Source organism: Lutra lutra, chromosome 4 (assembly GCF_902655055.1).
Source record: "Lutra lutra chromosome 4, mLutLut1.2, whole genome shotgun sequence".
NCBI lineage: Eukaryota > Metazoa > Chordata > Mammalia > Carnivora > Mustelidae > Lutra > Lutra lutra.
The window spans coordinates 131950258-131962520 of NC_062281.1; the positions used below are offsets into that span (position 1 = coordinate 131950258).

The 12263-nt window shown below is 40.8% G+C and overlaps 1 protein-coding gene across 1 annotated transcript in view; it reads right to left on the reverse strand.

Moving 5' to 3' along the window:
* GIPC2 (GIPC PDZ domain containing family member 2) overlaps positions 1-12263 on the reverse strand; it is a 79782-nt gene that overhangs the window by 16468 nt on the left and 51051 nt on the right. The window contains exon 4 of the mRNA XM_047727575.1: positions 150-256. Coding sequence (XP_047583531.1) covers positions 150-256 — 107 coding nt within the window. The remainder of the gene's footprint in view (positions 1-149; positions 257-12263) is intronic.

A 12263-nucleotide genomic window follows, 5' to 3' on the forward strand; every position in this document is an offset into this window, starting at 1 on the left:
TTTAGGTAGGCAGTGAATTAAAGACCATACTTTAATAGGGTATATGGTATTTTGTTTAACTTTGTGGCTTTACCCTTATTTCCAGCTCTAATAAACATGAACATCCACACATTTCCAAGCAGAATGGGAATTAAATAAACATAACCTACCATGTCTTCCATGGAGGCAGGACCCTTTGATCTCAGGCGAAGTGTCTCTCTTCCAGTACCAATTTTTTCTGCTGATGATTTTCCAGCTTTTGACCTTGGCTCTACTTCTATAAACATACAATGGAGGAAGAAAGGTATGTATACTCAGTTTCAACAGATTGCTATAAAAACAAATGTAGTTTCTATCATAAAACTATATATACAATTAGAGATCTGATAGAAGGTATGCCTTCTTATATAATTTCCTAAACAAAGTAAATTCTCCTGCCATCATTCTTATATTCCACATACAGTCTAGCTACAAAAAGAAAAGGGAACGATTTGAAGTGTACAGTTGGGAAAGACTGGAAATTATAAGGAATAGAAAGTTAGCTTTATTATAAGATTAAAGGGGTGTAAAGGAACAGGAGAACAGTGGCAAATGTTCAGCCAGACTTCCTTAAGGTCATGAAGAAGGAAAAGTCATGTCTTGATAGAAGAGAGGGATGGAGGTGCCACTGTTTGAGTACCTACCTTCTGCATGACGTTCTATATACAAAATCCCATTTAATACTCCTATCAACCCAGGAGATAAGTTATAGCCCTCCTTATACTGAAAAGGAAATTGAACTCCATAAGAAGCAGAGCAGGGATTCAAATCCAGGTCTTGTGACACCAAAGTCTGTATGCTTTTCCCAGTGACACTCCAACACTGTCCCTCTTGCAACCACAGGGGACATAATCAGAGGTGTCATACTGAGAGAAGCAGGATTCTATCGAGGCTAGGACCAAGTTAGGAAGGAATTCCCCTCAGAAGGCAGGAGAAAGAACAGGAAGCAAAATATCCATGCAAAATCACTGCTTTCCTTAGGCCTGTTGTCTTTTATTTTTCTTTTGTTTTTCCTATGCACCAAGAGTCACCTCCTTCCCCAAGACCAAGTAGTAACATAAATGAGTGAAAGGCTAGGTAGGGTGGGGCCTGAGGATAACTCCAAGGTTCACAACCTTTCTAGGCCACTCTAATCATGCACTGCCCTGGGGAAACATAAGCCCTGCATAACTGGAGGGACATGTATGCAAAGAAACTGGATACTCAGAGTTCTCTACGAATCTCCTCATTTTTAAGTTTTGTCAAATAAGTCAAACTTTTAAAAACAACATATTGGCAAAAGTAAAAGATCTGGGGATCCGATTCTGGCCACGGGCTACCAATTTATAACTTTGCAAATATCCCCCGAGTACTGAGAACGCTATGTGGTAGCAGTTTGGGACAAGGGACAGAAATGGGGGCAGAGAGAGGCCATATGAAGAACTGTAGATAATGGAGCGCCAACGAGGAACTACAGGATGCGCTGGTACATGCAAGTAGATAGTGAGACAGACGTCTCAAGACAGACATCAAGTGGACCACAGAAATGTGTTCTAACGGACTTAGAATCTAGAATAATTCCGGCCTTCAGCAAGTACTGTTTTACTACTGGGAATCTACTCCTAAGTGATTAAGGATTTTACATATTAATTGTAACCTGCATTTGGGGAAACAATCACCAAAACATAAAACAAGTCTTATTCTGAGAATGAAATTATTAAAATTATAAGAATTTCTATACAATTCATTATAAGTGTACAAAAAAATATTAAAATTTTTACTATAAAAAATTAACAAAAACGCAACAAAGAAAAACCTGTGAGTGATGGCTAATGATGCTAATGCTAATTATGGTGCTCAGACAGTCTCCAGAGACTAAAGCTTTATTGGCAAGTCCACAGCATTTGCCCTGCCAGTCATACTATGCCCTAAGGGAAGAACGAGTTAATGGAAGCAAGATGTTCTGCACAGAGTTTCCAAAAGAGTGCCCAGAGGAAAAGATGAGGTCAGTCTGTCATCAGCACTGCCCAGCAACGTATTCCCAGCTCTGAGTCCCACATAGACCTAAAGTGCTCAAGACAGTCTCAGCTTGGGGTTAAGCGTCTGCTTTCTGCTCAGGTCATAGTCCCACGGTCCTGGGATCGAGTCCTGCACTGGGCTCCCTGCCTCCTGCTGCTCTTGCCTGTGCGTGCACTCACACTGTCTTTCCTTCGATTAAATAAAATCTTAAGGAAAAAAAGGCAGTTTTAGCTTAACGATACTAACCTTCAAGATAAACAACCTTACACCCCCCACTCCCTCTACGACACACACACACCACCGCAGTGACTTCTCCAAGCAACCTACTCAGTGTAATCCATCTTCCCATACAAATTTCCTACAGAGTAGAAAATGAACTGCTCAGCTAACACCTGTGTTTTGGTCTCCCGCTACAAACACATTTCTACTTGTAAAGTATTACTCTAGCATTCTGACTTAACAAGTTTCTTAGAAGTTTAGTGAGCATGATATAACCCTGGAAAACTGAACACCTCTGGAAATAGTAAAAAAAATAAAAGGTTTTTGAGATTTACAAAACTAAGCACCCAGCCTCTGGAATGTGGGAACTCTATCAAGGGACTGTCATCCATGCTGGAGAAGTCAGCCAACCCCCCAGATGATGGCTCTGTCTTGCCTTGCTCTTACTTACACCACCAGTAGCTAGAAGGGAAAATGTAGAATGGAAGATTTTTTTTAATAAGATTTTTTTAAGGCAATTGTAGGTTCACAGCAAAACTTAAAGACAGATTTCCCATATACCTTCTGCCCCCACATATGTACAGCGTCCCCCATTATCCCCGTCCACCAGCACAGGGGTACATTCGTTACGATCAACTGGCCTACGCTGACATCGTTACCGGAAGTCTGTGGTTTACGGTAGGCTTCACTCTTGGTTCTGTACATTCTGCGGGTTTGGGAAATGTCATGACCTATATCCACCACGACTGTAGCATCCAGAGTCGTTTCATTGTCCTAAAAATCCTATATGCTCTGCAGATTCACCCCAGCTTTTTTTTCAGTCATTATTTGTCAAACCATCCTTCTCCATTATAGAGTAGTTATCTCAAAATCAACCACTTGGTGGCACCAAAAGTTAAATTTTAAGTTCTGTCTTGGCCCAGGCTCCAGAAACCTAGCCTTCATAGCTGAGGAAACAAGCCATGCTTCTCTATGATCCTATGATTTAAGGATGTAAATCAACCAGTTTATACATGAAAACAGGCTAGATGGTCCTGTTCACCCACAGGGGAAAAAAAAACAAGTTCTGGGGGCGCCTGGGTGGCTCAGGGGGTTAAGCCTCTGCCTTGGGTTCAGGTCATGATCTCAGGGTCCTGGGATTGAGCCCCATGTCGGGCTCTCTGCTCAGCAGGGAGCCTGCTTTCCCCTCTCTCTCTGCCTGCTGCTCTGCCTACTTGTGATCTCTCCCTCTCTGTCAAATAAATAAATAAAACTTAAAAAAAAAAAAAAAGAAGAAGTTCTGTACCTCCGTGCTGAGTGTTTTGAAGGTTGTGAATGTTTCTCTCTCATCTGGCCTACTTTTGGGGTGCTGGCCTCAGCATGTCTAACCAACCAGGCCAAGCCCTAAATCAGTCCCTTCACTTTCCATGAACAAGTTTACCTGGGGCCTCTCCTGGGGCCGAGTGAGGAGAGGGATGAAGCTCATAAGGTAGACACTAGAAACCAGCCTGCAGCTGGCTAGAGTCACTAGACCCAGGGCTCCTCACTCGGCTGAAGCACACAGACTACCCACCTGCTGGTCACGGCGGGCACAAAACACACAGCGTGTGGGGTGTGGCTGCTCCCACAGCTGAAGTGGATGGCACCAAGAAGCAGTCACATTTGTTCCCCAGCCCCTTTGGTGGAGATTGTATCTGTTACTCTAATTATGCAATTTAATTTAAAAGTACATGCCCTGATGAAAAAAATGTGAACCAATGAGTTATTATTGCTAGGAAAAGTAGGTTAACTGCTTTGGAAAGATTCCATGAGGCCAAGATTAAAAAAAAAAAAAAAAAATTTTAGGTGTGGGCAAGACAACACTAGATTACGAAAAATATCTTTAAACATTCAGTATTTCATATAACTAGTTTTTAAAAGTGAAACAGAACCCGCAGGCTTGCATTAAGGTTATAATCATAAAACTTCACAGAACTCCAATTTGTGTCCTCCGCTCCAAGAAAGGGGCTTTTATATTAAAAAAAAAAAAAAAAAAAAAAAAACCTAAAAGAATATATAGGTTTTAAAATAAGATGTTTATACACATTTGTATCATTCTTTATTATACTCCATTTTAAGTGGCATTTTCAAGGTAAAGTGGAGAAAATGGGAAGCAGATAAGACAGAAAGAGGTCTGTCTCTAGTCCCACCCTGACCTCTAGAGAAATAAGAGGGGCCGACAGAAACTAAAGCCCCATTTTCAGAAGGAGCACATACAACATGGCCTAGATCCCCAAATGACCCAGGGTGACACAGTGGGAAATACTTCTGCACAGAATGAGGTCTGTTCTGGTCCCATGAGGGCCCTAGCTGAGTATGGGTAGAATACGGATCATCACTTTTATAAGCAGGGACAGGATTTCAACAGGAGGTGGGCACAGGCAAACTCAGCTACATCCAACACTTGCTCAGGGAACAAGATGGACTTCAGAATCCGAAAATGTGAGTTTAAAACCCAGTTCTTCTGTTTACAAACTGTGTGAACTTGAAGAAGCCCTAATCCGGAAAATGAGAAAAACACCTAAATATGGTGTGGTTTTAAACATTCGCATGGCTAATGTATAAAATGTGCTCAGCCCGGTGGCCTGGTTCGTATCATAGAATGCTTCTGCTGACACATTTCAGTCTGGAGAGGAGAAATCTGCTCTTCCCGATCTCCCTCCCCACTGGAAGTATTTGCACTGGTTTTCTAAGAATGTTCAGAAAAACGTCACTTCAAATACAGAGGTCTCTTTTTTATTCTATTTAATCTTTTCCATAAACCTATCCTTCCCCCCACCTTCAGTTTACAGGAGGGTGTAAACAGCACATGCCCATCCCACGGCTCCACTCAGATTCTCCAAAGTGTCTGAGGTTAGACCCGGCCCCTCATGGGGGCACTCTGTATGGAGCCCCTCCAGCATCCATCCCATTGGTCATTTTCTCAGTACCCATCGGTTATTTGAGGATCACTGTGGCTCAGGGGAAGCTAACTGCTCCCAGCTTCAGGGATGGAAAACCTAATGGATTCCCTTCATCACAAGTCACTATTTCAGGGGTGGGCATGTGACCAAAGTCAGGTAAGCCAGAATGAACCTGAGGACTTTAGCTAGAAGTTCTGAGACAAGCACACAGTCCCAACAGTTGCTGACCACCACCTTGGGACACAGTGTCAAACTAACCTTAAAATGATACACAGAAAAAAAAAATGATACATGAATAATGAAGCAGATACCTTGGGCAGCAGTGCAGAAAAAAAGAGCAGGAAACTGAGTTCCGATCACATTATACAGGCCCCACAGAGTTTTGCTAATGTCAGCATCACTCATGGACAACTGATTTATAAGATTCTCTTTTCTGCACAAGCCAGCTTGGAAGGTTTTCCACTGTCTCCAGCTAAAAGCCATCTCACAATGCAGAATTCTAAGCAGTAAAGCAACTTCTAAACAGGCCTTCCAATGCTTAGACACACACAGATGGAACTGCCTATAAACAGCCTAAGTACTCCCTACCCTATTTCCAAACCCCAACTCAACCATGCACAAATGCACACTTCTTGGCACAACTGGCTAAAATCTAGCTTGTGTCCCAGAATCTAAAATTTTAACCGTACGTCCCTCTTTCCCATGTGTCCTTCCTCTCATCAATATTTCTCAGACTCCTTTAGAATAGCTGTGAGTTTTTGTTTCTTAATTCATCTGGTAGGATGCTGGGGCAGATGAAAAGAATGAAGTAGGTGCTACATGCACAAGGCAACAGTTGTCCACTGGGTCAAAAGGGCTGGCCACCTATGAACCAACCCCACAAAACACACACACACACACACACACACACAGAGTTGCTCTTAACTGTTCCTCTGATGAGACTGAACAGTGCATGACATTTATGGGAAATGGAATAACTGTGACCCAAATCTTGTTCCTTAGTTAGGAGGTCATTTAAGAAAAACTCAGCCTTGTTTTTAACACTCTTTGAAATTACAGGCAAAAATTAATGTGTACCTCTGGGAAGAAGGTTTGTAGCTTTAATCCAGAGAGGAATGTGTTACAAAAGAAATTACAAACCTCCTATTCTCCAATAGGAGGGCGAAAAACTTAAGTGCTGGCTAAAAGACGTTAACCCTTTTAAATTTATTTTATTCCACAGTATGATTTCATCATAAGAATTTTTTAAAAATCAAGAGTTATTGTTTACTTTTATTACTGGTTTACTACATATTTTTTCTACCAGCTTTCAAAAAAAAGGTTTGAAAAGTACTTATAAAAACATATTTGGGGCACCTGGGTGGTTCAGTGGGTTAAACCTCTGCCTTCAGCTCAGGTCATGATCTCAGGGTCCTGGGATCGATCCCCACATCGGGCTCTCTGCTCAGGGGGGAGCCTGCTTTCCCCTCTCTCTCTGCCTGCCTCTCTGCCTACTTGTGATCTCTCTCTCTCTCTCTGCCAAATAAATAAATAAAATCTTTTTTTTTAAATCTTAATTTAAAAAATTAATACAATGGAATATTCTACCACATTTCTAACACAGAACCATTTATAATATTAAAGAAAACTGTTTAAAATGAGAATAATCAGGGCACCTGGGTGGTTTAGTGGGTTAAGCACCTGCCTTCATTTCAGATCATGATCCCAGGGCCCTGGGATAGAGCCCCACTTCCAGTTCTCTCTCCCTGCTCAGGGGGAGCCTGCTTCTCCCTCTCCCTCAGCCCCTTGTCCCTGTCCCTGCGTGAGCACATGTGCATATGCACACGCGCACACACACACACTCTCTCTCTCTCTCTCATGTGCACACTCTCTCAAATAAAATCTTTTTTAAAAATGAGAATCCTATAATTAAAAATTATAAAGCCATTAAAGTAGAATGATTCAGTTGCCCTACTTCCTAGCCAGAAATGTTATCCTCTTTTTCTAAATAATTATTTTCTGGTTATGAAAGTTAGTATGCTTATTTTATACTAAATATGCAAAAAAAATACAAGAATCCTAAAGAAAGAAGTCAAACTCACCATCTAAACCATTAAATTTCAATATACATACACTGTAATTCATTTTTCTTCTACATTTAAAGATCATTTTTACAGAAATGGGATATTACCACCCATTATTTTTATAATCTGCCTTTTCATTTATCAATCATTTTCCAAAATCATTTTCATTTTATCAATCATTTACACAAAAGGGATAATCTCCCTAACTTTTTCTGAAAACATACTCTTACCACAATTTTGAGCACAATTTGTTAGATCCATTTTCCTGTAATTATATGACAACTCTCATTGTACAAATACTCTGGCAGAATATGTATTGCTATAATTGCTGTTTTTCTAATAAGTTAGATTATATTCATTTTTTTAAGTTACATTATATTCATATTATTCAGCCATATTAAGGAAGCCACTTACATTTTAGCATCATTTTTTCCCCCTTCCTCCTACACTGTTATTACTAAGTTTAAGACCAGTTGAAAACAGGGGTTGCTGGGTGGCTCAGTCTGTTGAGCAGCTGTCTTCAGCTCAGGTCATGATCCCAAGGTCCTGGGATCGAGCCCTGTATCGGGCTCCCTGCTCCCTCTCCTTCTGCATGCCACTCTGTCTACTTGTGCTCTCTATCTCCCTGTCAAATAAATAAAATCTTTAAAAAAAAAAAGAAAAGACCAGTTGAATACAATTATGTCTTCTATTCATGGTTGTTGTTAACTCCAAATGCTCCTGAAACATTATAGTTCTAAGAAACCCATCACTGTTGGGGCACCTGGGTGGCTCAGTGGGTTAAAGCCTCTGCCTTCGGCTCAGGTCATGGTCCCAGTGTCCTGGGATCGAGCCCCACATCAGGCTCTGTGCTCTGCAGGGAGCCTGCTTCCCCCTCTCTCTCTATCTGTCTGCCTCTCTGTCTACTTGTGATCTCTGTCTGTCAAATAAATAAATAAAATCTTTAAAAAAAAAAAAAAGAAAGAAACCCATCACTGTTTAGGGTTAGTGTCTGGCAAAACAGATTACAAAGTTCTTAGTATTGTGGATTATAATTTCTCTTTTCTCAATTAAAAATGTCAGCATTTAATAAATTTTCTTTTAATGACAGTTTACAACTAGAATGGAAAGAGTGCATATTTAGCCTGAGTCTTTATTCAGCTGAAAACACATTTATCAGTTACACTCCGTATTCATCTAACACATTTGCCACCCCCCCAATAAAACAGAACTTAGCTCCTCATTTATCTTCTCCCATAGTAACTTTGTGGTAAATGCCAAACCACATCTAGCTGGAGAGAAGGACAGAACAAACTACGACATAAAAAGATGATTAAATGGCATGTTCTATCCCCCCGATTTATCATTGTGAAGACTTTAAACCTTTGCCAAAAAAAAAAAAAATACATGAAAGAGAGTGCCACTGTCAGATAAAATGCAAAATATCAAAAGCTGAACATCTCTCACTGACTTGCCCCCAAACAATTTCCACATTCAAACCACCTCATTTCTAATCACTCTTATTACAGGGGCTCCGAGGATAGACATCTTGGGAGTGACATTTGCTTCTCAGCATGCTCTTCTCTTCACTCTTCTCCTTTAAGCAGCATAGGTCCACCCCTAACCGCCATTTCTGCCTTGGCAATATTACTCAGGCTTTTTTCTCTCCTTCAAACGCCTGCTGCTACCTCTAATCCCAGCCCTTATCCCTCACTCAGGCACTGATACAGGAGCCTGCTACAGTTTCTCCTCTATAAAGTATGGTCACATTGTTTTTCTAGGCTTAATTCCCTAAAAATCTACTTCATCGTATCATTCTTCAGTTCTAATACCTAAATGACTCCCTATTGGGCTCAAAAACAAGCTCAGATTCCCCACCTAGTTTATGGAGCTCTTCTTTAAAGAGCCCAACCACTCCATCCGCTCACCACCTCCCTTCCAGCAACCCTCAGCCTACTGCCTATAATAAGGTGCCTGGGTGGCTCAGTCTTTAGGTGTCTGCCTTCAGCTCAGATCATGAGCCCAGGGTCCTGGGATCAAGTCCCACATCAGGCTCCCTGCTCAGTGGGAAGCCTGCTTCTCCCTCTCCCACTCCCACTGCTTGTGTTCTCTTTTTCTCTCTGTCTCTGTCAAATAAATAAAAATCTTAAAAAAAAAAAAAGTCTCCCATCATTTGTCTCCCTCTGTGTCAGGAGGGCACTTGAAGTGATGAGCACTGTGTGTTGTATGCAACTGACAAATCACTAGATTCTACCTCTGAAACTAATACTACAGTGTATATTAATTAAATTGAACTTAAATTTAAAAATTAAAGAAAAAGAACCCAGAAACTGCTTTTGCAACCTGATTTGCTCCAATTCCTACAACCTCTTCACTGTCCTGAACGCTTCCCCCAGAAAACCCTCCTTGTCTATACTTTTCTTTCCATCTACCAAGGCCAAGTTCAAATGCAATCTTCTCTAGGAATCTTTCTCAGTGAGTCCAGCCTACTCCTATCTTTCCCTCCTCTGAACACCAATTTAAATTTCTGGAAAAAATGGATTTAAAATTTTACTCCACAATTCTGGGTATAAGAAATGTCAGATTAAACCAAACTTTGAGTCCCCCACTCAAGGCTTGGTGAGAAACTGACTTTTTGTTATGTAAATCTATCTTCCTCTCTGAGGAACAAGAGGGCTAATATGCAAACCCTACTCTGAAACTCTATGTCCAATTCAATGGGTCTACTTGCAACCCAAGCCCAGGACACAGGTGTCCTTCACCTCAGATTGCAAGGCTGTGCACAGTTTTGTTTTGTTTTTAAGATTTTATTTATTTATTTATTTATTTATTTATTTGACAGAGAGAGCACAAGCAGTCAGAGAGAGAAGAAGGGAAGCAGGCTCCCTGCTAAGCAGAGAGCCCAATGCAGGGCTCAATACCAGGAACCTGAGACCCTGGCCTAAGCTGAAAGCAGAGGCTTTAACCCACTGAGCCACCCAGGCGCCCCTGTGCACAGTTCTTAAGACTGTCCTGTCACCTCTCATGGGGAGCTCCATGGAAATAGGACACTGGCTCCTGATACTGTTGGGACCTACTGAAAACCATGGCTTTCTCTTTGGGAAAGTACCGTCCCAATCCTACCACTTCTTCCAGCCCCCAGCACTCTCTAAGCTTTAGAACACTTCCCAGTCATGGAGAAGTCAGCTCTGAGCTGAAGCACACTTTGTTTAGGTCTGTATGACAGCACATGTCCTAGCTCACATCGTATTCTAGAAAGACAGTGCCATATGCTGCTAAGAATACATGCCTCATGGGGCGCCTGGGTGGCTCAGTGGGTTAAGCCTCTGCCTTCAGCTCGGGTCATGGTCTCAGGGTCCTGGGATCGAGCCCCGCATAGGGCTCTCTGCTCAGCGAGGAGCCTGCTTCCTCCTCTCTTTCTGTGATCTCTGTCTGTCAAATAAATAAATAAAATCTTTAAAAGAAAAAAAAAAAAAAGACTACAAGCCTCAGGAACAAATAGGAATGAAGTACTATGCTTGCACTTCCTGTCCACCACTGGGTGACCTCAGCAAAGTATTTAACAGCCCAAAGTCTCAGTCTTATCTGAAAATCCCTCTCGGGGAAAGGCAGGAGGATTAAAACAGGCCATAACAGTAGTCCTATTAAGGAATGACTTACATTTATACAGCACTATGTGCCAAGCACTATTTTAAGTGCTTTACATATATTAACTCATTTAATCCTCACAGCACTTTATGGATAAGGAAACAGGAACAGAGGAAGTAAGTGGTCCAAAATCACATAGGTAATAAGCAGCAGAGACAGGAATTTCACCCAAGCAATTTGTCTCAGAGTCTCTGCTCTTTATTGTTTCTTATAAGCATTCAATAAATGGCAGCTATTACTGTAATTAATAGAATGACCTGATTCTTAATGTACCTACATCCTTATATAAATTGTAAGCTCCTTGAGGACAGCAAACATACAGACTTATCCAAAACAGCTGTTAGAGAGCTGGCTCTGAAAGTTCCCTGCATGGGTTAGAAGCCTGCCTCCATCACGCACTAGCTCGCTCTGAAACCTTGAACAAATGCTTAATCTTTTAGCATGGGTGAAAGGATTACATGAATTCCTACTTAGAAAGTACTTAGAAAACAGAATGGCAGTAGCTACTCCTAAGACATATTTGAAAGGAGATGTGATCTGGAACCGTGCCAGATTTCCCAACAAATACTTGCTAACCAACTCATCTGCACCTGAACTCAACTCACCTGAAGTTGAACAACTACAAGAAAGGCTACCCCTTCATAATAAGAGTAATAACACTTTTATTGAATAGTACCATGTGTCAGGGACTAATCTATGATTTTTTGTGTGTTTAATCATTTAATCCTCAATGTGATAAATACTACTACCATCTTCTCTTTTGGTATGAAGAAACCAAGCTACAGAAAGTTTAAGTAATTCATCCAATGCCACATTATCACACAGCCCATATAGGACAGAGTCTATACACTTAACTACTTTTCCTTTCTTCTTCTTTAGTAACTTTTACCATATTCCCCAGTATATTTTGTAGAATTCAGTATACATGAAAAGGCACAAAACATATTTGTTGGTTGAAACTTTTTCACTAGAAATAGCATGAAAAATAGACTTTTCTAATATTTAATACTTTCTATCTAAAAAATCATCTGAAACTTAAAAGCCAAAGTTTCTCTCTTGATATAAAATAGATTTCATCTTTGAAAACAAGTACATCAGTGAGCTGAATCACGAAGATGAGGTCCGAGTTTTCCAGCTGTGAATGACTCAAAGGACTCAGACGTACTTCACATACTGAACATCCTATTCCGATAGACACATAGCACAGAAATGAATCCTCTAAAAGGAGACATAGTCCAGAGTTCTATTACAAAATCTAACCCCAAAATGAAGACTACCAATGTTTTAGGAGGTAAACTTTTTCTTTCAACTCCCTCTGATTTTGGAAACAATTTACAAAAATATTTTGGGTCTCCTTCTATAAACATCTTTCCATAAAGGGCAACACTTACAAACAAAAGAACTTCTCCAGGATAAA